Source organism: Oncorhynchus mykiss, chromosome 16, assembly GCF_013265735.2.
Source record: "Oncorhynchus mykiss isolate Arlee chromosome 16, USDA_OmykA_1.1, whole genome shotgun sequence".
Taxonomy (NCBI): Eukaryota; Metazoa; Chordata; class Actinopteri; order Salmoniformes; family Salmonidae; genus Oncorhynchus; species Oncorhynchus mykiss.
In genome coordinates, this window is record NC_048580.1 from 14,178,282 (window position 1) to 14,205,538 (window position 27,257).

Consider the following 27,257-nt stretch of genomic DNA (forward strand, 5'->3'; position numbering starts at 1 on the left):
TTAGCTAAGTCTATATTTATTTTGGTCCTATCACTATCCTGTTTTAATAACAGCATGCAATTAGTCAACTATCTACCATCTTATCCAACTTTCACTGAACCACTCTTTCCCTCTGTCATCCTCTGTCAACACATACACAGGATGGCAGCACATTGCCATTGTCAAAGAAATCCACACCCACCCTTATTTTCCTAAATTTAACACGGGAGCTATTTCCTCAAATGATGCAGTTGGCTTTAGTGATGGGGAGGTGATGGTGCTGCACGCGATTCGGTTTTTATAGTCATTACAGAGCAATACTGATTCCTGTTAGTGACAATCATAATGTTGCGGGTTGTGGTAGAATCTGCGAAAGGTCTGCCTAAAAGTAAACTTGGAAGTACTCCGGATCCTATAGCAAATATTATTTTTAAAGGTAAGGAAGTGCACTTGCTTTTTATGTCCCAAAGATTCTCTTTCTGTATATTGATACACAACTCTGATGGGCTACTTTATTGTCTCCATCCCAGTAGCAGAAAAGGCAGTAGTCATAACAACATGTTTATTAATTGAGAAAGAACACAGGTTGTCAGATGCAGAAGGATGATGGTGTAACCTATTGATGGGCTGAATCAGGATGTAGTCATTTGAAGTAGGCAATAACTGGACCTAAACTGATGAATGCGTCTATTCAATATTACCCGAGTTATCATAATGACTGCATTGACATCCACTCTACCCTGTAAATTAGAAGTTGTTAGGAATTTAATGAATTCTTAGCAAGTGTGAAAGGTGACTGAAATAAGTTTTTTTTTAAATAAAACAAATTTTACTTTCAGATGAAAAGAAGAAAACCAAAACAATTGACAGTGAAGTCAACCCAGTTTGGAATGAAGTAAGTACTTTGTTTCCTGTTCAGACTATTTGTCCTTGGGAAAGTTGCATTGCCAAAAGAAGACTTGAAACACTTGAAATAGTTACAACCCTGATAGTGTGTGTGTGTGATATTGTAGGCTTCTGTATAATATTGTCATTCTCTAATAGGCTTAATAATATAATTAGTGTCATGTGTACCTCAACCCCTTGGGGGTGGCAGTGCCCCTGATTTATAATTAAGAAATGTCATGTTTGATTACAGGTCCTTGAGTTTGATTTGAAGGGTTCTGTGCTTGATTCCTCCTCTTACATTGATGTGATTGTGAAAGACTACGAAACTATTGGAAAAGATAAGTAAGTGGCCCAGACACACACTTCATCCTAACACACCAGCACTAATAGTGGGATTTAGGAAAGCGAGAAACCCAGGTTGCCTCACCATTTAAACAGAGCAGAGATGTCCTCTAAATGAAGTTGCAAAGAACTGTCTAGTCTCCAACGTGGTTACAAGAAGAGGCAGGACTTCTTACAAAATCTCTGACTTAATCTGTTCAATATTACTGAAGGTAGTCATTAGATTAAACCAACCTCCTGCAAATTTACCCCAAAGGGAAAGAGAACTGCAGTCTCGAAATGGTTAAATAATGACAGACAGGTCAAGGCTGGCACAATGGATTCCAGGGATAATGTTAATGGGAAAGTAGGTTAGCATAACCACTCTTTCAGGAGACCACATTGTTGGCTTAACATGTAACTCCCACACCCTAGTTGCCAGGCTCAGACTTGTACGCAGTGAGTGGGGGAGGTGATCCGCCTCAGGCAACAATGAATACCTGTTTGTTCTGTTGGGATGAGCTGGATGGCACTTGTTGACAGGGAAATATTGTATTCAGTTAGGACGAAGCAGTCGTGAGAGCTCAGGCCACTATGGATAGAGACCAATGTTTAAATGTTGTGGTAGCGTATTTTCCATTCACAGAGGGATAGACATATGGTGACAATCTGGAAACGTAACCACAGAAAAAACGTTTCTAAGGTTTTGCCAGTTAAAATCGTCAAAGCCTTGTATGTTATGAAGACAACACACGTGTTACAGAATATCCAGGTTTTAGTGAGATTTAATTCAGTAAAATGATCATGTCTGTGAATCCACATGTCTGTGGTCCTCTGTAGCTCAGTTGGTAGAGAATGGAGCTTTCCACGCCAGGGTAGTGAGTTTGATTCCCTGGACACTTCAAATGTGTGCACGTGTGACTGTAAGTCACTTTGGATAAAAGCTTCTGCAAGTATAATTCTTTGCATGTAATACAGATTAGCTACATTCTGCAGCTCAGCACAGTTGGAATCAGGGTTATGATTTTCCAGTTTTGTCAGGTATATGCATGCATCAGTGCAGGCCATGTGTTGCGAGTAACGCTTTCCATCGAGTTAGCCTAGTCTGACACTAGTGGTGGGGGGGTGTAGGGACTCTCCTCTCACTTAGCTTTCCAGGGTCTGTTATGGTACTTTGTAACCCTAGCAACTTGGGATAGAAAAGTTTAACCTTGTGGTTCTAGATTTATTAGATATGGGCAGGAATTCCTCTAATGATCCCTACAAATAGAGTCACACAAATAATATATCTTTGTCACAGATCCTGACTTTATGGTTGGCCAATGTCATTATGTGTTGACATACCCGATTACTCATGCTATGTAACAGGGCAACATAAATTACATGGCTGCGACAAGGAAACTTCCACTGTGGTTGACATAGGAAGGCTGCTGGCGAAAATGATGGGCAGTGGGTGGAAGGACTCCACACTTAGGTAATAGCAGATCGAGTTCTGACGGCGCACCTGTCTGCATTTCATGACCTGAGAACGTCAGGCTGACAGACATACACCAGTCAGGGAGAAATGAAAATAACGTCATGAGAGGCTGGCATTGTAATCCAGACAATAATAACATTGCAGAGAGTTTCGCCACAGTGGTCTGTTACTAACTGCGTTACCCTAGCAACAGACAAGAACCAACATATTCTGCTATTCTGCTCACTGACTCACTAACCCAGCCCTATTCCCAGCCCAGTCCACACATCTTTTTTTGACTGAAGGTATTGCGGGGGGGGGGGTGTTTTGTCAATATAACAGAAATGTTACTATTGTCACAAGGAAAGGATGGAACATCCTCTGATTTATTATCCTGGATTCCAGTTTGATAGTCACTCTCCAGAGAATTCATGTTTCAGCCTCCCAGATGTAGAAGAGATTTGTCTAAACACTGCCTGGGAGATGTAATATTCCCCATGAGCAGAGTGACCAGTAGAGATAAATGATCAAATAAACAAAGAGAGAAAGGACATTATTAACAATACCCACCTGGATCTGTATGGACATTATTCCTGACAGGAGGGTAAAGGTTCAAATCCTTGGAAAAGTTGTAACATTACATTTCACATATTAGTAACTTAGCAGACGCTCTTATCCAGAGCGACTTACAGGAGCAATTAGGGTTAAGTGCCTTGCTCAAGGGCACATTGAGAAAAAACCAGCAACCTTTCAGTTATTTGCCCAATGCTCTTAACCCCTAATTTACCTGCTTCCCAACATCATTTGTTCGTACGCGATGTGGTAAGGCAAGTTATGTCAAATGATATACTAGCTTCGCTCTCCAGGTTGGGCTGGTGGGAGGAGCTATAGGAGGACGGGTCATTGTAATGGCTGGACTGGAGTTCATGGAACGGAGTCAAACGTGGTTTCCATTTGTTTGATACCGTTACACCCATTCCATTCCAGTCTTTACAACGAGCCCATCCTCCTTTAGCTCCTCTCACCGGCCTCCTCTGATGAAATCTCTATTTGATTGCTCGTGTGTGATGCCAGGTCCCTGTTCTTTGTGGGTGTGTTTGACTGGGTGGGTTTGTTAACTTTGGGAGGAGGCCACCCCTGTGCCTTGCTCACGGTGATGTCACTGAGTATACAGAAGGCTTTTCCTTCCTCATCTGCTCACCGCACTCATGACTAGATGTAATCTCTATTCTCAAATAAAGAAGTTGTATTTTATTTATTTAACCTTTATTTACCCAGGTGAGTCAATTAAGAACAAATTCTTATTTACAATGATGGCTAGAGTCAGTAGCCTAATGTATCACAATCTCCATGCTTCCATATTTGATAGCGTCAAAGATCTTTCTGGTCAGCACTCTCATACAGGGCCTATAGAAAGTCTTACATCCCTTTGAACCTTCACATTTTGTTGCGTTAGAAAGTGGGATTGAAATATATTTAATTGTCTTTTTTTTTGTGTCTTCGATCTACACAAAATACTCCATGATGTCAAAGTGAAAAGAAAATTCTACACATTTGAACAAATTCCTAAAAATGTAATAACTAAAATATAAATGTTGCATAAGTATTCAGCCCTGTTGTTTAGGAAAGGGTACATTTTTCAGAAGTAAAATTTGGCTCAACAAATCACATAAGTTACATGGACTCACTCTGTCTGAAATAATACGGCTTGACATGATTTTTGAATGAGTACCCCTTCCTCTGTCCACCATACAACATCTTTAAGGTCCCTCAGTCAAGTATTGACATTTTATCACAGATTCAAGTAAAAAGACCAGGGAGCTTTTTGAAAGCCTCATAAAGAAGGGCAGTGATTGGTGGATTGGTAACAATAACAAATCAGACATTGAATATATCTTGAAGCATATCAAGTTCATAGTTATGCTGTGGATTTTGTATTAAACCACCCAGACACATCAAAGATGCAGCCATCCTTCTGATCTGAGCCATCCAGCCATCCTTCTAATTGGTGATTTTAAAACAGCTACAGAGCTGTGATAGTAGAACATGGAGGATGGATCAACAACATTGTATTGACTCCACAATAATGACCTGTAAGACAGAGTGAAAACAATGAAAATATTCAAAAACATGCATATGTATGCAACAAGGCACTAAAGTAAAAGTGCAACAGTAAAGGGATATACTTCATGCCCTAAATGCCTTACAGCAGGACAATAACCTACAATACAAGGCCAAACCTACGCTGGAGTTGCTTGCCAAGAAAACAGTGAATATTCCTGAGCGGCCAAATTACAGTTTTGACTTAAATCTGCTTGAAAATCTTTGGCAAGACTTAAATGGCTGTCTTAACCATGATCCCCAACACCATGACAGAGCTTAAAGAATTTTGAAAATAATGGGCGAATATATTGCACAATACAGCTGTGCAAAGCGCTTATGAGACTTACCCAAGAAGACTCACTGCTGTAGTCGCTGCCAAAGGTGTTTCTAACATGTATTTACTCAAGGGGGTGAAAACTTATCTCAACAAGTTATATTGGTGTTTTATTTTTCATTACTCTTAAAAAAGAAAAAGTTAACTTTGACATTAGAGTATTTTGTCTAGATCATTGACAAAAAAAATCAATTTCAATCCCACTTTGTAACACAATAAAATGTGAAAAAATACAAGGGGGTTGTAAACGTTCTATAGACACTGTAGTTGTTTCATTTGGCTAGTGGCCAAATAGCCACTCTTAAGGACTCTAGTGATAAGGATATTGTTGCAGTATTTTCATTTCTTACATGCACCTGAAGTTCAATCAAAGATACATTATCAAACAGAATTTCCCTGTGTTCATACCGCACCTTTGTATAGTAGGTGTAACGATGTGCGCTGAGAGTTGGGAAGCAAGTACAGGGAGTGAGTGTTTTAATAAATAAACGGAACATGAACCAAAACACGGAACATTAACCCCCCCCCCCCCCCCCAAAAAGCACACGTGACAGTAGGAATGTTGTATTTGTTTTTACATCTAGCCATATCTGAAGTCTAGCCTTGTTTTGCAGGTTTCTCGGCTCTGCAAAAATCTCACTGAAAGACCTTGCAACTGGTCAAGTCAAATCATTTCCATGTAAAGATCTGGCTCTTGTCAATGAAAAGGGACAGGCTACTGGGGTAAGTTGTTCAGTATGTACGAATAGAGAGTGCAGCTACTCACCAGCTACCAGGGATATGGGCAAAACAATCATACAATCAGCTGAAATTGAAACAGCTGCAATATCATTATCCCATTTTAATTCATTACATTGTATTAGCTTAACTACAAAAACCACATGAGCACCAAACTTCTCACGCAATTTTCCGTTTTGAATTTTGATATCAGCACATTTTAATGAGATGATTGATTTATTCCACCAATTATTTACCTTCCAGGCCACGGTGAGCCTTGTTATTCATTATGATCCTCCAGCCAATGCCACTCCAAATCCAAATGACCCACAGGCAGGAGATGCTGCAGGGGATTCTGGTACGTCATATGTTCTAATAGACTTAGATGGACGACTCATTGTATCTGTTCCATTATGGTGCCTGTGAGAGCACTGGCTGTGCCATTTAGGCCATCTCCATTTTGAAGTAGTAATTTTCCTTCTTATACTACTTCTATGAGTTGGTAAACAAACTGATTGTGAAATAGAGCTGTCTGGTATACTTGTGTTAATCCTCAAAATAAGAAATAAACATCAGGGAAAGATTGGCTTTGGCTATCGACCATGTGACATTGACAGGGGAAGGATTATGAAAGGCCTATGCGTTTATTTGGATACTTGTATTAGCTGTTACTAAAGGCAACAACTAATCTTTGTGCTGTTAATTGTACTTTACCTGGTGACTGTGGTTGAGGTTGTGCTGTGTGTGTTTGCAATGGAAGGTAGAGGTGAAGAGGGGGATGAGGACATCGCTGATGCAGGACAGAGTCCCTCTGCCCCTGGTCAGCCTGGGAACCCTAACCAAAGACCGGTCAAGAAAAACAGGAAATTGAACCGTCCCCTGGCCAATAAACCTCAGGACTTTCAGGTGAATTCTGGCATAGTGGTTCTAGCATCTATCTAATCAGAAGTATGTCATGAATTATGATTTGACATTGTTTTGACTCCCTTTTCTCATTATCTCTTTGCCGTCAGATCCGGGTCAGGATATTAGAGGGACGACAGCTCCCTGGGAATAACATCAAACCTGTTGTGAAGGTGAATGTTTGTGGACAGACTCACAGAACAAGGATCAAGCGGGGAAACAATCCCTTCTTTGATGAGGTAAAAGGAGGCCTATTGATTTAACTTAATTTGACTAAGTCCATGTGTGCTTAGCAAATGGGGAATTCTTTCTTGAGATATGACTGCAGTGGATTTGTCCTGAAGCTTAATGTGGATTTGATTTTCTCATTAAACCACCCAGATTCCTTTTTCTCTTTACAGATGTTCTTTTACAACGTCAACATGTTACCATCGGAACTATTTGATCAATATGTCAGCATTCGGGTAAGTTGAACTCAATGTTAGTAATATGGAACTAGCTGATCTGAACAGTCAGGTAGTACTATGTATTGCATTTCATTCTCACTCTAATAAAGAGCGCTCTCCTTCTGTAGGTGTACGACTCCTTCTCTCTGAGAGCTGACAGTCTCATGGGGGAGTTCAAGGTACTCCATCTTTCTCTTCCACCTCTTACAAAAAAACATTCAAGGATTAATGACCAAAGTGTCTAACTTTACATTCCATTACTCTTGACTTATGCATTTTATCAGTCTGAGGTATTTCCCATCTTCCTTTGCTTCCCACAGGTTGATGTTGGCTTCATCTATGATGAACCAGGTATGTTTGTGGTGCCTTGCACAGTATTTAAAAAACATTTTTTTGTGAACTTTTCCTCTCCAATTTCGTGGTATCCAATTGTTTAGTAGCTACTATCTTGTCTCATCACTACAACTCCCGTATTTGCATACACTGTGTCTGTTATCCATTTCCTCAATGGGGTAAATGTTGTGCATGTGGCTGTCTGTCTCGGTCTGTCTCATAGCTCACTCTGTAATGAGGAAGTGGCTCCTCCTGAATGACCCTGATGAATCCAGTTCGGGCGCCAGAGGATACCTTAAAGTCAGCATGTTCATCGTTGGGGCGGGAGACGAATCACTGGTACAGTAGTAGTTGGGGTTACCTCTCACGGTTTCTGTTGGCATGATTCGTAACTGAATGCTAATTTGGAGCATCTTAATGATCTGGATGAACCCATTCCTGTATTATGACTTGTCAGAGCTAAATAAATCTCCTTGTCAGGTCACATGTACACTACCGGTCAAAAGTTTTAGAACACCTAAGGGTTTTTCTTTATTTTTACTATTTTCTGCAATAATAGTGATTGTCATGTAGTAACCAAAAAAGTGTTAAACAAATCAAAATATATTTTATATTTGAGATTCTTCAAATAGCCAACCTTTGCCTTGATGACAGCTTTGCACACTGCTGGCATTCTCTCAACCAGCTTCAAGAGTCTTGAATGAGTTCCCACATATGCTGAGCACTTGTTGGCTCCCTTACCTTCAATCTGCAGTCCGACTCATTCCAAACCATCTCAATTGGGTTGATGTTGGGTGATTTTGGAGGCCAGGTCATCTGATGCAGCACTCCATCACTCTCCTTCTTGGTAAAATAGTTCTTACACAGCCTGGAGGTGTGTTGGGTCATTGTCCTGTTGAAAAACAAATGATAGTCCCACTAAGCACAAACCAGATGGAATGGCGTATCACTGCAGAATGCTGTGGTAGCCATGTTGGTTGTGTGCCTTGAATTCTAATACATCAGACAGTGTCACCAGCAAAGTACTCCCACACCATAACACCTCCTCCTCCATGCTTTACTGTGGGAACCACACACGCAGAGATCATCCGTTCACTAACACCGCGTCTCACAAAGACACGGCTGTTGGAACCAAAAATCTCAAATTTCGACTCCAGACCAAAGGACACATTTCCACCGGTCTGATGTCCATTGCTCGTGTTTCTTGACCCAAGCAAGTATTTTCTTCTAATTGGTGTCCTTTAGTAGTGGTTTCTTTGCAGCAATTCAACCTGATTCACACAGTCTCTTCTGAACAGTTGATGTTGAGATGTTTGTTACTTGAACTCTGAGAAGGATTTATTTGGCCTGCAATTTCTGAGGCTGGTAACTCTAATGAACCTATCCTCTGCAGCAGAGGTAACTCTGGGTCTCCCATTCCTGTGGCGGTCCTCATGAGCATGGTGTAGCCTCCGACACATTGGTGCGGCTGGCTTCCCTTTTTCTCCCCAATTTCGTGGTATCCAATTGTTGTAGTAGCTACTATCTTGTCTCATTGCTACAACTCCCGTACGGGCTCGGGAGAGACGAAGGTTGAATGTCATGCGTCCTCCGATACACAACCCAACCAGCCATACTGCTTCTTAACACAGCCGGAAGCCAGCCGCACCAATGTGTCAGAGGCTACACCGTGCACCTGGCAACCTTGGCTAGCGTGCACTGCGCCCGGCCCGCCACAGGAGTCGCTGGTGCGTGAGACAAGGAGATCCCTACCGACCAATCTCTCCCTAACCCGGACGACGCTAGGCCAATTGTGCGTCGCCCCACGGACCTCCCGGTCGCGGCCGGTTACGACAGAGCCTGGGCGCGAACCCAGGGACGCTGCAGTACAGCGCCCTTAACCACTGCGCCACCCGGGAGGCTACAATTTGCCTTTTTCAAGTAGGCACACCTGTTAATTGAAATGCATTCCAGGTGACTACCTCATGAAGCTGGTTGAGAGAATGCCAAGAGTTGTCAAAGCTGTCATCAAGGCAAAGGGTGGCTATTGAAATACATACACACTTTTTTGGTTTATACATGATTCCGTGTGTTATTTCATAGTTTTGATGTCTTCACTATTATTCTACATTATTATTCTATTATTCTATATTAGACAATAGTAAAAGTAAAGAAAAACCCTTGAATGAGTAGGTGATCTAAAGCTTTTGACTGGTAGTGTACTTGGAAAATAACATCTGTGCCTATCATAGTGAAGTGTGACAACAGTGTGTGGCTTCTGCAGGTAGAGAAGAGGGACATTAATGATGACCAGGATGACATAGAGAGTAACCTGCTGCTGCCAGCAGGGGTTACACTGCGATGGGTCACCCTGTCTCTCAAAGTGTTCCGGGCCGAGGACATTCCCCAGAGTATGCCACTCGTATATATAATGTTATGTTGCTGCTGTTGTGGTTGGCTTGTTCTGTTGCTGATGTTGTGGTTGGCTTGTTCTGCTGCTGATGTTGTGGTTGGCTTGTTCTGCTGCTGATGTTGTGGTTGGCTTGTTCTGCTGCTGATGTTGTGGTTGGCTTGTTCTGCTGCTGATGTTGTGGTTGGCTTGTTCTGCTGCTGATGTTGTGGTTGGCTTGTTCTGCTGCTGATGTTGTGGTTGGCTTGTTCTGTTGCTGATGTTGTGGTTGGCTTGTTCTGCTGCTGATGTTGTGGTTGGCTTGTTCTGCTGCTGATGTTGTGGTTGGCTTGTTCTGCCGCTGATGTTGTTGTTGGCTTGTTCTGCTGCTGATGTTGTGGTTGGCTTGTTCTGCTGCTGATGTTGTGGTTGGCTTGTTCTGCTGCTGATGTTGTGGTTGGCTTGTTCTGCTGCTGATGTTGTGGTTGGCTTGTTCTGCTGCTGATGTTGTGGTTGGCTTGTTCTGCTGCTGATGTTGTGGTTGGCTTGTTCTGCTGCTGATGTTGTGGTTGGCTTGTTCTGCTGCTGATGTTGTGGTTGGCTTGTTCTGCTACTGATGTTGTGGTTGGCTTGTTCTGCTGCCGATGTTGTGGTTGGCTTGTTCTGCTGCTGATGTTGTGGTTGGCTTGTTCTGCCGCTGATGTTGTGGTTGACTTTTTACGCTTGAAGACTCTTCAGCCTAACTCTCAAGTGCTTTCTCTCTACGCTAAAGATAGGTGCGCATCCGAACTAGCTATTAATTTAGAAATGTCTCAATCTGTACCTTTCAAGTAAGATTGTTTCAAGATGCAAGTAAATACATCAAAGTTAAAGGAGTTGTTAGCTATTTTACTACGTGATGTTAGATGGTTCCTCACCCTGAAAGTAGTCTATGGGCCAGGAGAAACTGCCATAGAGAACTTACAGGGTGAGGAACCATCGAACTTCAGGTTGAAATAGTGAACTGCTCCTTTAACCTGTGTGTTTTTCACCATAGTGGATGATGCCTTTGTCCAGTCATTGAAGGGGATGTTTGGAGTGGATGGGGACAAGAAGAATCTAGTGGATCCTTTTGTCGAGGCTCACTTCGCTGGCAAAAGGGTATTCACATTGCTCTCCACCTAAAATTCGAATCAAGGGGAGGATTTGTTTATTATGGAAATAGTTGTGCAGTGAAGTTGATATGTGAATGTTTATTGTTGAAGCTGTGCACCCAAGTCATTGAGAAGAATGCCAACCCAGAATGGAACCAAATGCTGAATCTTCAGGTCAAGGTAAAACCAATCTAATGCACTGGATTTCTGCTTTGGTAAATTGTGATTCAAAACGATGATCCAGTAAAATCTTTTTGCAGTTCCCCTCCATGTGTGAACGAATCAAACTGACCGTCTTTGATTGGTAAGTCAACAGCATTCCCTCTACTGAACACTTATGATGGACATACTGTATGTATCCATTTAAATCACTCCATTTGAGCTCTGGCAGTTTTCCTCTGCCTCACATCACTGCTTTATTACAGTATTCAGATGCACACTTCCTCCGTTTTTACACAAATAAGGGCCAGGAGTTTTTCCTGGTCACAAGGGTTAGAAATACCTCAGGAATGTACATAGTGTGTATTCAGCCCCCTTACAGTACCTTAGTGCTCGCTCCCTGCTACCTGCCTGTATGCATCTCCAGAGTGTGGTCAATCAGTTGTTATTTGGCCTGGGAGGAACCCGGCAGTGCTATAGTATGAGTCAGACAGGCAGTCCCTCCCTGTTCCAGGCTGGGATCCTGTTGGCAGGGAAACACCTCTGTAACCTCAGTCTGTTGCGACAGGGAAAAGTGGGAATAGTAGGAAATGGGTGCAAGTCAAAGATTAGGAAAACAATGTGTCCCCTAAATGTGATGAAAGTGAAGTTCATTCACATTGGTGGGTGTGAATGTCATGTTGATATTGCACCTCTTATGCAGGGATCGCCTGACGAGGAATGACTCGATTGGCACCATATACTTGAATCTGGCCAAAATAGCATCCTCTGGTGGCGAAGTTCAAGGTACGGTTCTCGTATTAATTACACTACACACTTTCTCCCTTTCACAATATCTATAGCTCAAGTATATGAGTTCTATGCCATTGTCATTGTAGCTTCTAGTATAATGGTGTTTTTTTTGTATAATTACACTATGTCCATTCACTTTGGTTGATAAGTGAACAGATGAACTCTATTCATCTCTATACTCAGTTGTAACTGTCTAATATACAGTACATGCACTTTTCTTTTTCTCTTGGTATAGACATACATGCGGGATATGGGTTCTCGCCATCACTTGAAGGTTCAATTAATGAATAGATATGTGGTGAATTGTTAAAGTATTGTCCAGTGCAAAAATCTGTCTTCTTTTGGCCCAGTATCTCTAACAAGTTGCACTATTTTATACATCACATTAGTCAATTCCACTGATTCTAGCCCAGCATGACATTTCAAGGAAATTCGAATGGAGATAAAGGAATTTTGAATGGTTCTAATTTGACCCCAGACAATGATTACGGCATTGGAGGTTACTTTGAGAATGTGTGAATGCCGTGAGTTGTGCCCGGTCCACTAATTTCTGTAGCACTTTGAGTACAATAATAGGATATTTGAATGAAGTAAACACACATATCAGTTTATAGTTGACCTTCCTCGGTACTCAAAAGGTTACAGCAAAACAATTTTGCTTTGCCTTTAACCCTTGATATTCAGTCATACATTTTTGATTACATTTGCATGCTTTGTTTGTGCTGTTATAGAGTTGACTGCTCTCCTTTTTTGTGTGTGTCAAAGATGGAGAGCAAGCTCCTTTGCTTCATTTGCGGCATGTGTTGCATTTCTGAGTTGCTGTGTGAGGCTGACATTCTTTGCGTAACCTAACACACAAAACTGCATATGACTCCTGTGAGTTTGCCTGGGCAGATACCCTAACTGTAGTTTTTGAAGATTTGCTAGCCCTATGTGCCATGTTCACCATTCTCCATCCAAGACATCAGCTTCTGACATGCAGAACTAACTCCACAGTAGCTCATCATTTCGAGACATTAGTAAAAAAAATGATTTCCTCCACAGGGAAGACTGGGGAGTCTGAGGTGGGTTTCCTGCCAGCCTTTGGGCCTTGCTATATCAACCTGTATGGGAGTCCCAGAGAGTTCACTGGGCTTCCTGACCCCTACGAAGAGCTCAACTATGGCAAAGTAGGTCCTGCAAGGGAATTTAAAACTTCTCTCCATCTCTAAGCTTGACATTGAAAATGACCTATGCATTTATTTTTGACAGGGTGAAGGGGTGGCCTATCGAGGAAGAATCCTGGTTGAGCTGTCAACTAAACTGGAAGGCAAGGCTGACAAGACTGTAGAAGAGATCCCTAGTGATGACATCTTGGTGGCCCAGGTACTGTAACCTATACCCCAATTACTCTTGATACATTTTACTTTAAAAAAACAACTTTAGCCTTACCTACAGGTACAGTGCCTTGCGAAAGTATTCGGCCCCCTTGAACTTTGCGACCTTTTGCCACATTTCAGGCTTCAAACATAAAGATATAAAACTGTATTTTTTTGTGAAGAATCAACAACAAGTGGGACACAATCATGAAGTGGAACAACATTTATTGGATATTTCAAACTTTTTTAACAAATCAAAAACTGAAAAATTGGGCGTGCAAAATTATTCAGCCCCTTTACTTTCAGTGCAGCAAACTCTCTCCAGAAGTTCAGTGAGGATCTCTGAATGATCCAATGTTGACCTAAATGACTAATGATGATAAATACAATCCACCTGTGTGTAATCAAGTCTCCGTATAAATGCACCTGCACTGTGATAGTCTCAGAGGTCCGTTAAAAGCGCAGAGAGCATCATGAAGAACAAGGAACACACCAGGCAGGTCCGAGATACTGTTGTGAAGAAGTTTAAAGCCGGATTTGGATACAGAAAGATTTCCCAAGCTTTAAACATCCCAAGGAGCACTGTGCAAGCGATAATATTGAAATGGAAGGCGTATCAGACCACTGCAAATCTACCAAGACCTGGCCGTCCCTCTAAACTTTCAGCTCATACAAAGAGAAGACTGATCAGAGATGCAGCCAATAGGCCCATGATCACTCTGGATGAACTGCAGAGATCTACAGCTGAGGTGGGAGACTCTGTCCATAGGACAACAATCAGTCGTATATTGCACAAATCTGGCCTTTATGGAAGAGTGGCAAGAAGAGAGCCATTTCTTAAAGATATCCATAAAAAGTGTCGTTTAAAGTTTGCCACAAGCCACCTGGGAGACACACCAAACATGTGGAAGAAGGTGCTCTGGTCAGATGAAACCAAAATTGAACTTTTTGGCAACAATGCAAAACGTTATGTTTGGCGTAAAAGCAACACAGCTGAACACACCATCCCCACTGTCAAACATGGTGGTGGCAGCATCATGGTTTGGGCCTGCTTTTCTTCAGCAGGGACAGGGAAGATGGTTACAATTGATGGGAAGATGGATGGAGCCAAATACAGGACCATTCTGGAAGAAAACCTGATGGAGTCTGCAAAAGACCTGAGACTGGGACGGAGATTTGTCTTCCAACAAGACAATGATCCAAAACAAAGCAAAATCTACAATGGAATGGTTCAAAAATAAACATATCCAGGTGTTAGAATGGCCAAGTCAAAGTCCAGACCTGAATCCAATCGAGAATCTGTGGAAAGAACTGAAAACTGCTGTTCACAAATGCTCTCCATCCAACCTCACTGAGCTCGAGCTGTTTTGCAAGGAGGAATGGGAAAAAATGTCAGTCTCTCGATGTGCAAAACTGATAGAGACATACCCCAAGCGACTTACAGCTGTTATCGCAGCAAAAGGTGGCGCTACAAAGTATTAACTTAAGGGGGCTGAATAATTTTGCACGCCCAATTTTTCAGTTTTTGATTTGTTAAAAAAGTTTGAAATATCCAATAAATGTCGTTCCACTTCATGATTGTGTCCCACTTGTTGTTGATTCTTCACAAAAAAATACAGTTTTATATCTTTATGTTTGAAGCCCGAAATGTGGCAAAAGGTCGCAAAGTTCAAGGGGGCCGAATACTTTCGCAAGGCACTGTATATCCTGTTTTGGTGTAGATTTCCAAGAAACAAAATACAGTTTTTTTTTCTATCTAAACTAAACATTTTATCTTCTGATCAGAAATACCAGCGCAGGAGGAAGTACTGTTTGTGTGTAGTGTTCCATAGTGCCAGCATGCTTCAGGAACCTGGCGAACCAATCCAGTTTGAGGTCAGCATTGGCAACTATGGCAACAAGCTGGACACTACCTGTAAACCACTGGCCTCCACTACCCAGTACAGCTGTGCTGTGTTTGATGGTAAGGGTCCAAGCCACCTTAGAAACCAAATGAATCTGGTTTTTGGTACCTCAACAAGAAGCTTTGAATTGAATTGTTTATTTTCAACAGGTAACCACTACTATTACCTGCCCTGGGCTAATGCCAAACCAGTGGTTGTCATTACATCATTCTGGGAGGACATCAGTCACCGTTTGGATGCAGTCAACATCATTCTGTACATAGCTGAACGTCTGGTACGAGATGCAGATTTGTGCACCAATTTTGAATGCCTACAATGTATGAATACAGTGTAAAATTGTAGTCTATTGCTCCTTTCAGCAATCTAACATCACTGCGATGAAGTTGGCCATCTTGGCTAAAGTCCCCGAAAACCGTCTGGCTGAGATCTGGCTGAGGCTGGTAAATCAGGTGATCGAGGACCTCAGCAGGTAAATTGAATTAGTCAACATTGGGATAATCTGAGTTTCAAAGATCTAGCATAAACACAGAAATGATGACTCCTAACCCAGCATGTGTATCTAACCCAATCCCCATCATACCAATGTGTTTTTACATTTGTTTTATTTACTGTGTAAATTGTTCAACTGAATCATTGTGCATAGAGTTGTATGGTTTGTTAAACTTTGAAATCAATGTTTTTTGTTCGGCATACATTTTAAAGTACATTTTTTTTGAGTAGTTCCGTTACTGTGGAATTACCCATATCTGACCAAATCCCCATCATACCAGTTTGAAAGTGCCAGAGCTGGAGGGCCACTCAAACCTGACCTCCCTGGACATCCAGATGAAGAAGCTACGTGACAGCACCCTGCAGACCATCATGGAGGGGGCCAAGAGCATGAGAGAGGAGGCGACTGAGATCAAGGATACCCTGGGGGACATTGAGGGCTGGCTGGACAAACTGAAGCAGCTCGCTGAGGAGGTAGGTCAGAGTTCAAGCTGTTTGTCTGGCCATGAAAAATAGTTTTGGCAAGCTGCTATCAATAATCAGAGACTATAATGGCCAAATATTTTGGCTTTAGTCTCTTTTCACTTTTCATGTACAATGCCCTCTAAATTACCCTTGAAGGTAGATATAGAGTTGTGTGTTGTTGTATTAAAACTGGGGATGTACAGTAATTGACATGGTGTCTCTCCAGCCCCAGAACAGCATGCCTGACGTGATCATCTGGATGCTGAGGGGGGAGAAGAGAGTGGCGTACAGCCGCATCCCAGCCTACCAGCTGCTCTACTCCACCTACAGCGAACAGGCTTGTGGACAGTTCTGTGGCAGGACCAGGAATGTCTTCATGCAGTACCCTATGGATAAAAACAAGGGTCTGAAGGTTCCAGTCCAGATCAGAGTCAACATGTGGCTGGGCCTGTCTGCAGACGAGAAAAAGTTCAACAATTTCTCAGAAGGGACGTTCAGTGTGTTTGCTGAATTGGTATGTTTCTATTAAAATGACTCATTTTTCCTTTTGAGTGTTGAACTTGATAGTAATGGAGAAGATCGTTGTATAATGTATATGAATGGCCAATGAAGTGACCTGTGTGTTTTCCCCTTTGGCAGTATGAGAATCAGGCCTACATGCTGGGGAAGTGGGGAACTACCGGTCTGGGTTTACGCTACAAATGCTCTGATGTGACAGGCAAGCTGAAGCTGAAACAAGAGAACTTCATTCCCCCGCGAGGCTGGGAGTGGGAGGGAGACTGGTTCATAGACCCAGAGAAGGGGTAAGACTGGTTTGTTTACAATTTTACTGAATTCCACCATTGTAGAAAAACACATAATCAGCCCTCTTTATCACAATCAAAGGAAATGGGCTGGTTCTGCCTCACTCTGTAGTGAAATGGTAAACAAAAATACTTTTCTTATTGGGCAAGTCTAGGTTGTCCATCCCTGTTTCAGTCTGTTTTCTTCCCTTTGGTTCATAATGAACATGACCCAGCTATCAGTTCTCTGGTTATTAGCATTTTTCTCCTTCCATCAACCACCCGTTAGTGAGGAGTGTTGAGTGTGTAATAAAATCTCTTTCTGTGTGGCTGGACCAGTCTGTTGACAGAGGCAGATGCGGGACACACTGAGTTCATGGATGAAGTCTTCCAGAATGAGACTCGCTTCCCCGGGGGAGAGTGGAAGCCTGCTACTGAGCCCTACACTGATGTGGTTAGGAAAAACACACACACCATTTAGTGTCTCTACAAAAATCATGACCATGTGTATTCATACCGCTGGCGTTGATGCAATAAAATGATATAAAAACAGGATCATTATTTAGTACAATGAATGCTTAGATTTCCCCTATTCAGCATGGTAGAAGGTGTCCAGGTTTCTCAGGCGTTGTTGGTTGTGTTTGCAGAATGGGGAGAAGACCCACACACCAGAGGAAATCGAGTGTCCTGCAGGCTGGAGCTGGGGGGATGAGTGGACCGTAGATGAAAACAGGGCTGTGGACGAGAAAGGTCTGCTCTCACACTGATCTCTACAACACTGCTTGCCCTTGCAGTGGAAAACGGGACTTTAAATTGGGATTTCTAATGTGTCTTGTCCTCATTTACACCTCATGCAATCGACTTCTGTAAGAATGACCTGTAGTATTTTCAAGCATTGTGTATACATTTCTAATGGATTTATTCTGAATGCAGGCTGGGAGTATGGAATCACCATCCCTCCAGATGACAAACCCAAGTCTTGGGTGCCAGCAGAGAAGATGTACCACGTCCACCGACGGAGGAGAGTGATCAGGCCCAGGAAGAGAACATCAGCTGCTGGTACAACCACTGAGGTCAGTGCACCGTGCCAGTAGGAAACAGTTTGTCTTGAGAGATAATCAAATGTTGTGGATGTCAAATATTTCCCCCATTTTCAGAAGCGAGACCAAGGAGACCCAGAAGGCTGGGAGTTCTCCTCTCTGATTGGCTGGAAGTTCCACAGGCAGGAGCGTTCCGCCGACACGATCCGACGCAGACGTTGGAGGAGGAAAATGGCCCCTGCTGGCCGCCTGGGGGCATCCGCCATATTCAAACTGGAGGGGGCGCTGGTGAGCAACTGGACAACTCTGGTCCACAGGGGCTGCAGCTTCTGCTGGTTTCCTCTTCTCCCTGGCATGAAGACACTATGTGTTGTCCGTCCCTGTTGTCGAGTAAGATGCATTATTGATTCATTTGGAGGAATTCTTGATTGTCTTTGCAGGGGGTTGATGTAGATGAGAAAAAAAAAGATGAGGTTGATGCCTCCAAGCTCTTTGGTGCCAATACTCCTACTGTGTCCTGTTCGTTTGACAGTGAGTGCTTTAGTTATACATAGTCGGCATGGATCTTTCTCTTTGTTTGTGATGCTGGCTTTAACCGTGGGTGTTTTTCTTTCTTTAGGCTCACACCTCTACCACCTCCGCGTCTACGTTTACCAGGCCAGGAACCTTATTGCCATGGACAAAGACAGCTTCTCGGGTCTGCACGTCTCCTTGTCAAAAGCATGTTTTGATTTAGTGAAAGTTGACACGATGTGACATATTATGAAAATGTAGACGTATTATCTAACACACAAAACATTTTCCCATCTTGTCCTAGATCCATATGCCCATGTATCCTTCCTGCACATGAGTAAAACCACAGAGACCATAAAAGCTACCCTGAACCCCACGTGGGACCAGACCCTGATCTTCCAGGATGTGGAGATCTACGGGGACCCGCAGAACATCGCCCAGTATCCCCCTGACGTGGTGCTGGAGTTCTATGACAAGGACCAGGTGGTGGGTGTGATCAAAGTCCCTTCAGTCACCCAGGTTAAAGATGCACTATGCAAAAATCGCTCCTCCATTTCCTGGTTGCTAGAATCCTAATAGGTCGCCTAATTTCTGAATGTGTGACAAAACAAGCAAGTATAGTGTAGAGAATCATAGTGCCATCTAAACCACTGTGAATTTAAAAAAATAAAAATAATAATAATACAAAACCGAAAGTAAAAGACGCAAAAAACGAAACTTAAGAACGGCAAGTATAGAAATAGCACACATTGAATAGATCTCCCTCTTCTTAGACTTGCTTTCAACGAGAATGTGAATTTGGGTCAGGTCGTCCAGAAAGTTCCATACTGTAGCTTTAAGAGTTATCAATATAGTGCCCTATTAAACGTGATTGTCATTCTGGTGGTTAACATGTTGCACTCTGCCCCAGGGGAAAGATGAGCTATTGGGCCGGAGCGTGTGTGTCCCCCTGGTGAAACTGAACCCCGGCATGGACCAGACCCCCAAACTGCTGTGGTCTCCCATCATACAGAAGGACCAGCGGGCTGGAGAGGTGCTGGTGGCTGCTGAGCTCATCCTGAAGGATAAGGTGCAGCAGCAGAAGAGGATGTGGAGGAGTAGCAGTATTAGTTAGTGGGGTAGGCCTGTAGGAAAAGGGGTGATGTGGATTGTGAAAACTCTCTCCCTCTGTGTCTCCAGGGTAACGAGACGGACCTCCCTCTGGTCCCTCCCAAGAGGGCGGAGAATCTGTACATGGTGCCTCAGGGGATACGGCCTGTGGTGCAGCTCATGGCTATTGAGGTAAACTGCAATACTCCAGTAATGTTATAACTTCCCACAGAAATGTACCTGCTATTTCCCACTTTCCACAGTATGTGTTTTGTTACCCAGTGTGTGTTTGTTTCAGATTCTGGCCTGGGGGTTGCGCAACATGAAGCCCTACCAGTTGGCCACTGTGGCCTCCCCTAGCCTTGTGGTAGAGTGTGGAGGGGAGATGGTCCAGTCTGCTGTCATCAAGAACATGAAGAAGTGCCCCAACTTTCCTGGATCTGTCCTCTTCCTTAAAGTGGTAAGAGCGGCTTGCTTGGGGTCTCACAGGCATGAGTGCTGTTCTTTTGTTACATTTTTACACCGTGCCAATGGGTGGGTGCTTATATTTGTCCTGTTTCACTCTTTTACACGTGTGTATTATACACGTGTGAAAGGGAAATGTGTTTTTGGCAAATCCCAACTCCCCCTGAGACACTCTCGGAGAGGGGGGATCATTGCCAGGGTAATCCATTATCAACAGCGACGCTGGAGCAATTAGGTTAACTGCCTTGCTCAAGGGCACATCAGCAGATATTTCACATTGTCGGCTCGGGGATTCAAATTGGCGACCTTTCGGTTGCTGGCCCCACACTCTAACCACTAGGCTATCTGTGCTACATTTGTGTAGGCATCCTCTCATTCTCTCACTCAGCGTATCGAGTTCAAGATTGTCATATCTTCATCCTCAGCTTCTTCCCAAAGAGGAGATGTACACCCCTCCCATCGTGCTGAAGGTGATCGACCACAGGCCATTTGGCAGGAAGCCAGTGGTTGGACAGTGTACCATAGACACTCTGGAGGAGTTTCGCTGTGACCCCTACGTCATCCAGAAGTCATCCATGTCATCCAAAAGTAACTATTCTCTTCCTCTGACTCGCTTACTTATTACACGTGCATAATACCACCCTGTGGTGAAATTGAATTTCCCAACAAATATGAGATAAAAATGGCATATCTCTCTTTGTCAGTGGCTTTGATGGCTGCTTTTCCTCACGACACCAGAATTGACATGGAAGACAGGAGGCCTCTGCTTGAAGCTCAGGTATACTTTAGCATTCGAATAGGAATCCCCTCTCAAATTCACCATATTTTGTTACGCTCTCTTATGGTAGCTTTTAAGATCTATTCCATCTAATAATAGAGTCTGAATTTCATAGTCGATACTCTGACTTGCAGTTTGTGTACAGCATGTCAGCAGCAGTCAACAAAATGGCCACCACTACTTCTCGTCTTGTATGTATGGTCATCTGTAGTTCAACTCTACAGGCTGGACAATGACACCGCAGGGTTGAGGGAGCCTCTCTGATACATGTTTATATAGAGAGATGAAATGACAGATACGGAAGGAATGAGTATGAGCAGAGTCAAAATGTGTGACTCATCCAAAAGAAGTAAATCAAAATGAGATATAATTAAATTCAACTTTAAACCTGTTTTTAAAGTTTAACGTTTGAGTTTAAACAAAACCTTATTCAGAACCAAGCCAAAATAAACAACAACATAAAAACTATATTATTTTGTTATATTATTTTGACTTTGCTTTCTCACATCTTGCTTACTCATTTCAATATTCCAAATTTGCAACCGATATTACTGATCAGGGGAACATCTTAAATTGTGTATCATAATTTAAAGTTATGTTCCTTAAAATAACAGAACTGAAAATTATACCATTACCATTTTAATCAATTATCAACTTTCTAGACAATCTTAGCTCATGCACTAACAGTTCATTCAATAATGATTCAATTGTGAAATTGGATCACAATCGGGGATCATTGCATCAAACTGTATAATCATTGTATCAAATAAGTATGCCAAATTTTTCCTTCACTCCACAACAGATTTTATATCATCTACCAGATTGATCATGCATGTGAAACAGTTTTAAATGATTCCAATGATTCACATGATTCATGTGACACCGATTTACATATTCACTAGCTGGCATGATATTTAGAGAATCTCAATTGCATTTTCTTGAATCCTTGCTTCCTCTTTCCTCGCTTCGTTCACAAAACCCATTGGATGAGAAAGTCCAAGGTCCCTCCCCTCTGACGTTCTCCGCAAATGGGTTTTGAGAAAGAGGCGAGGAGAGCGGACGCGTGTAATCAAGGAAATGCAATTAAGGTTCTCCCACTGACTTGATACCTTGTTTACTTATCTTTCCTTTCATCCCCTTCTTCCTTAAAAGCATGCAGAGAAGGTGAGATATGGAAACTTTACATACATCTCTCTATCACATAAGAAGCACTCTGTGACATACGGTCTTGAATTTAATACTATCTTCACTTTTTTTACATTAGGAGAAGGAGACAGTTGATTGGTGGAGTAAATTCTACGCTTCCATTGGAGATCATGAGAAGTGCCGTCCTTACCTTCAGAAAGGATATGACACTTTGAAGGTGAAGTCTTGATGTCTCACACAGAATACGCCTGTGCTGCATACATCTGAAGTAACTCCAATAATTAGGTGGCATTTAGTTTTTCTTTCCTGGACTCGAATTGAATTCTGATTTACAAGAATTCTGCTACACTCGCATTAACATCAGCTAACCATGTGCATGTGACCAATAAAATGTTCATGTGAAATATAATCGTCTACATCTCTGTTTTCAGGTGTATGATAAGGAACTGGAGAATGTTCCTGAGTTCAAACAACTCACCGATTTCTGCAACACCTTCAAACTGCAGAGAGGCAAGAATGAAGATGAGGAGGATGATCCATCCGTCGTTGGAGAATTCAAGGTGGAACAGCAGTTTCACTATTATTACACAGATTCCATATACATGCTCGTGCATGCCTCCATACATACGCATAACCACATTGGTTCAACAAGATAGAATGCATCAGTCATAAATCAGGCTATCGATCCCTTTCTAGTGGTAGGGTTAAGGCATCGCTACCTGTCAGTGATGGCTGATGACGGATGACTGTGTTTTCAGGGCTCTTTTAAGGTGTACCCTCTATCAGACGACCCGGGTGTGGCTCCTCCTCCTCGCCAGTTCCGTGAGCTGCCTGAAAGCGTGCCTCAGGAGTGCCTGGTCAGGATCTATGTGGTCAGAGGCATCGACCTGCAGCCCAAGGACAACAACGGTCAGGTTAGTCCAGCGCCGTGACCTTGGAATTCTATCTGCGAAAAGATGATTCTGAGATAATTGGCTTTAAAGTTCCGAACCCTCATTGGTTTGAATGGTGTGAGCAATTCTCATTTTGTACTCTTTTTGACTTAGCAACATGAATTGGGGTATTTAAAGTACCATATAGGTGGAGAATGTTGCACAGAAAAAGGTTACGTCAATAACTCAGTTTTGCCAAAAATTGCAACGTTTTATTGTCACATGCACAAGTGGAGTGAAATACTTAACTTGCATGCTCTATATAACCTTATAATTCTAAGCTCTCACACTGTGCATTGCCAGGTTGCTGTTCTCTTACCTACTTTTCTATACTTGATGATGACATGTTGTTTTCTAAATGTGCCTTTCCTTTACAGTGTGATCCCTATATAAAGATTTCCCTGGGAAAGAAGTCAATTGAGGACCGAGATAACTACTTACCAAATACCACCAACCCTGTTTTTGGAAGGTAAAATCTCACATTCATTTAAAGTGGCAATATGTTACTTTTTGGGCGACCTGACCAAATTCACATAGAAATGTGAGTTATAGATCTATCATTCTACTTGAAAGCAAGTCTAAGAAGCGGTAGATATGTTCTATGTGGGCTATGCTTCCCATTCTTAAATTTTGTTTTTGCGTCTTTTACTTTCGGTTTTGTACACCAGCTGAAACAACAATATTTCTGATAATGGAAAATATATTTCCACAGCAGTTTGGATGGTACAATGATTTTCTACACTATACTATATTATTTTGTCACATAAACTGAAATTAGGTAAACTATTAGAGTTGTAGCAACCAGGAAATGCCATAGCGATTTCTGCATAGTACAACTTGAAACGGTATTTATATTATTCTACTCTACACTTATACCACACCTCCTTTTTGCAGAATGTTTGAGATGTCATGTTTTCTGCCTCAAGACAAAGACCTGAAGATCTCAGTGTATGACTATGATCTGCTGACCCGCGATGAGAAAGTGGGAGAGACAGTGATTGACCTGGAGAACCGCTTCCTGTCACGTTTTGGCTCCTACTGTGGCCTGCCTCAGACATACTGCATGTGAGGAGACTTGTTCCTGCTGTACATTTTATGTCATAGTTCACGTCAAAAAAATCTAAGTTTGTCAGACATTTTCAGAACTCTTAATTTGGTGTTGATATGAGTCATAGTGTCATGCCATCTGTTGTGTAGGTCCAGATAGCAACTACATTCCTCAATCTGAAATGAATGAGAAAGATAGGCATTCTCATTTAATTGAGCCCATAATCATTATGGGGGACTCTGATTGATTGGCTGTGTTGATCTTCATGAAACAGCTCTGGAATCAACCAATGGCGTGACCATCTGAAGCCCTCTCAGATCCTTCAGAACCTGGCCCGCCTCAAAGGCGTCCCTCCACCCAGGTTAGAAGATGATGGCAAAGCACTGTCATTCAATGGGACTCAGTACACCCTGGCTGAATTTGGTAATTCATATGCTGTTTTTTTAATGGACTTTTCGTAACGTTCAACTTTCATTTTAGGGACATGAGGACCAGAGTATGTTTTGTGTGACATGAGTAGGGCCTGTAGTGTTTTTTTCCTGACCAGCAAAAAAACATGGACCCTAAATATGAGGTAACTCACGTTTACCATCTACATTTAGAGGCCAACAAAGAGATCCACCAGCACTTGGGTCCTGCCGACGAACGGATCTCTCTGCACGTGCTCAGAACACATGGACTGGTGCCTGAGCACGTGGAGACAAGGACACTGTTCAGCAGCTTCCAGCCCCAACTTTCTCAGGTCACTATCCATGTTGTCTTCCTCTTTATCTTCAATATGTCTCCATATCTGAGACTAACTGTATTTGCACCTCACTTATAGGGATGCCTTCAAATGTGGGTGGATGTTTTCCCCAAAAACATGGGCCTTCCCGGACCTCCCTTCGACATTGTGCCACGCAAGGCCAAGAAGTAAGGAGAATAATTTCACAATTTGGTATTTCAAAGTGATCTAGTCTATAATCTTCTATTCTATTCATGAATACCATATCTCCATTTAAAGGTATTTCCTGCGAGCTGTTGTTTGGAACACCTCTGATGTCATTCTGGACGAAACTAGTATTACTGGGGAGCGCATGAGTGATATCTACGTCAAAGGGTATCCGTGTTGAAATGTTTTTTGAAGCGATATTAGGATCTGACTATTACCATGGCAGCCATGCATATAACACACTTGTGGTTTGTTCAAACACATGAAAACCTAAATGAATTAACCAGTTAGTCTGTCGGTCCAGCTGGATGCCAGGTATGGAGGAGGACAAGCAGAAGACCGACGTCCACTACAGGTCTCTGGACGGGGACGGCAACTTCAACTGGAGGTTCGTCTTTGGCTTTGAATACCTGCCCGCTGAACAGCTGTGTCTGGTCTCCAAGAAGGTGTGTTTAGGCTTGAGAAACAATTACAAACGGAATAGTGTAGTAAGACAAAATTGAGGTACATTTCATTGCCGTCAATTTTGTCAGTCTTGCTTATTATTTTCAACAGGAGCACTTCTGGAGTCTAGACAAAACAGAGTTCAGGATACCCCCCAAGTTGATTGTTCAAATTTGGGATAATGACAAGTTCTCATTGGATGATTACCTGGGTGAGACATTTCTTTAGCACTATGAAAAACCGTACAATACTTTTTTCAACCAAAAATTACCATATGATAATTTTGCTCCAGCTGATCAAATCAGCTGTAACACATGGTCCTGAGATGGTCTTCTGGTCATTGTACAGGCACGGTAGAGCTGGATCTCCGTAAACTTACCCCTCCGGCCAAGGTTTCAAAGACGTGCAATCTGAGTATGATGGAGGAGGTGATGGATGCACGACCACATAAATCCGACCTGGCCAATTCGCTGTTCGCTCAGAAGTCTGTCAGAGGCTGGTGGCCATGTGTCACTGAACAGGATGGGAAGAAAGTCCTTGGTGTGAGTACAGCTAAGAGGTCATTCATTTTAAACGGACAAAATCAAGAGTGTATAAATCAACCTGGTTTAGCTGTAAACTTATATTCAACCATGTTTAGTATCTCTAAAGAAGGTTACTACTTTGCAAATTACAGACTATATGTGAAACATTGTGTGGTTAATTCAGATTTATTCATCTGTTATGTTTAGGGGAAGGTTGAGATGACTCTGGAAATCGTGTCTGAGAAGGAAGTGGACGAAAAGCCTGCTGGGAAGGGCAGGGATGAACCCAACATGAACCCAAAGCTTGACTTCCCTAAGTAAGGATTTCCACTCTTCTGTGTATATTCACCCTTTTATAGGCCTAACGGAGATGTATACCTCCGATATCGACCATATTAAACTGTCTCCTCCTCTCTTCCAACATCAACAGGCGTCCGGACACGTCCTTCTTCTGGTTCACGAACCCCTGTAAGACCATGAAGTTCATTGTGTGGCGCAGATTCAAGTGGCTTTTCATTGGACTGATCCTACTGATTCTAGTGCTGCTCTTCGTCGGAATCCTGTTGTACTCTTTACCGGTAAGAACAGGCGGGAGGGGATACTGTTCAATTAAACTGTGTTAAATGAAATTCACACGAATGAAATAACAAACTGACAGATTGCCTACATTTTGATGTGATTAATGCTTGCCTAATTACAATTTCTCTCATTCCAGAACTACATTTCAATGAAAATTGTGAAGCCATTCAAATGAAAACGCCATATTTTGCTCTTATGTCAAGAAAAACAGAGACCAAAGTCTTCCAATGTATTTTCAACCAAAAATATCATGACTATTTTTATGTATTCTAAACTGTATTTGTGTTATATTTCAAAATAATTAAAAAAAACCTATTTTCCCACAGAATGCATCATTAGTATATTGTTCAAAGCAACCTCTGACATAATTATATTATCTTTGCACAAGTTAATCAGAATTCCTTGAACCTTATGCACTTCAAATATTTTTAATGGATGCTCTGTGCTTTGTAATGAACATTTATGTGGTCATATACACACTGATTCTTTAAATAAATGATTGTTTTAAGGCCCTAATAAATGATGATCAGTAGACCAACTGCATTGGGGGTCTTTGTGGTTATACAGTATATACTGAACAAAAATATAAATGCAACATGTAATGTGTTGGTTTCATGAGCTGAAATAAAATATCCCAGAATTTTTCCATACGCACAAAGTTTATTTATTTCATATTGTACACAAATTTGTTTACATCCCTGTTAGTGGAGATTTCTCTTTTGGCGAGATACGCCACACCTGTCAGGTGAATGAATTATCAAGAAGCTGATTAAGCAGCATGATCATTGCACAGGTGACTTTGTGCTGGGGACAATAAAAAGCCACTCTAAAATGTGCA

The 27,257-nt window shown here is 42.2% G+C and overlaps 1 protein-coding gene across 3 annotated transcripts; it reads left to right on the forward strand.

Moving 5' to 3' along the window:
- Nucleotides 1-209: 209 nt before the first annotated feature.
- On the forward strand, nucleotides 210-27,073 carry LOC110491411 (myoferlin). 3 transcript variants are annotated; one of them, XM_021564836.2, is made up of 54 exons: nucleotides 211-415; nucleotides 819-874; nucleotides 1,118-1,209; nucleotides 5,696-5,804; nucleotides 6,063-6,156; nucleotides 6,559-6,704; nucleotides 6,812-6,940; nucleotides 7,103-7,165; nucleotides 7,276-7,326; nucleotides 7,468-7,498; nucleotides 7,704-7,819; nucleotides 9,744-9,870; nucleotides 10,885-10,988; nucleotides 11,093-11,161; nucleotides 11,242-11,285; nucleotides 11,844-11,926; nucleotides 12,168-12,206; nucleotides 12,977-13,101; nucleotides 13,184-13,297; nucleotides 15,076-15,253; nucleotides 15,344-15,468; nucleotides 15,554-15,663; nucleotides 15,965-16,157; nucleotides 16,375-16,662; nucleotides 16,788-16,951; nucleotides 17,270-17,384; nucleotides 17,578-17,680; nucleotides 17,864-18,003; nucleotides 18,088-18,258; nucleotides 18,411-18,501; nucleotides 18,590-18,667; nucleotides 18,788-18,969; nucleotides 19,394-19,552; nucleotides 19,663-19,764; nucleotides 19,871-20,032; nucleotides 20,463-20,625; nucleotides 20,742-20,815; nucleotides 20,950-21,006; nucleotides 21,968-21,979; nucleotides 22,080-22,178; nucleotides 22,393-22,521; nucleotides 22,720-22,875; nucleotides 23,271-23,362; nucleotides 23,788-23,958; nucleotides 24,216-24,364; nucleotides 24,544-24,683; nucleotides 24,765-24,853; nucleotides 24,945-25,040; nucleotides 25,177-25,318; nucleotides 25,428-25,527; nucleotides 25,665-25,858; nucleotides 26,048-26,157; nucleotides 26,271-26,418; nucleotides 26,556-27,073. In XM_021564836.2, the coding sequence occupies exons 1-54, from the start codon at nucleotides 325-327 to the stop codon at nucleotides 26,592-26,594; spliced, it is 6,204 nt and encodes a 2,067-aa protein (XP_021420511.2). In that variant the 5' UTR covers nucleotides 211-324; the 3' UTR covers nucleotides 26,595-27,073. The 3 variants fall into 3 exon arrangements, with proteins under 3 accessions (XP_021420513.2, XP_021420512.2, XP_021420511.2); XM_021564838.2 differs by lacking the exon at nucleotides 20,950-21,006 and having other exon boundaries at nucleotides 210-415; nucleotides 26,556-26,771; XM_021564837.2 differs by lacking the exon at nucleotides 12,168-12,206 and having other exon boundaries at nucleotides 210-415; nucleotides 26,556-26,771.
- The last annotated feature ends 184 nt before the right edge of the window (nucleotides 27,074-27,257 follow it).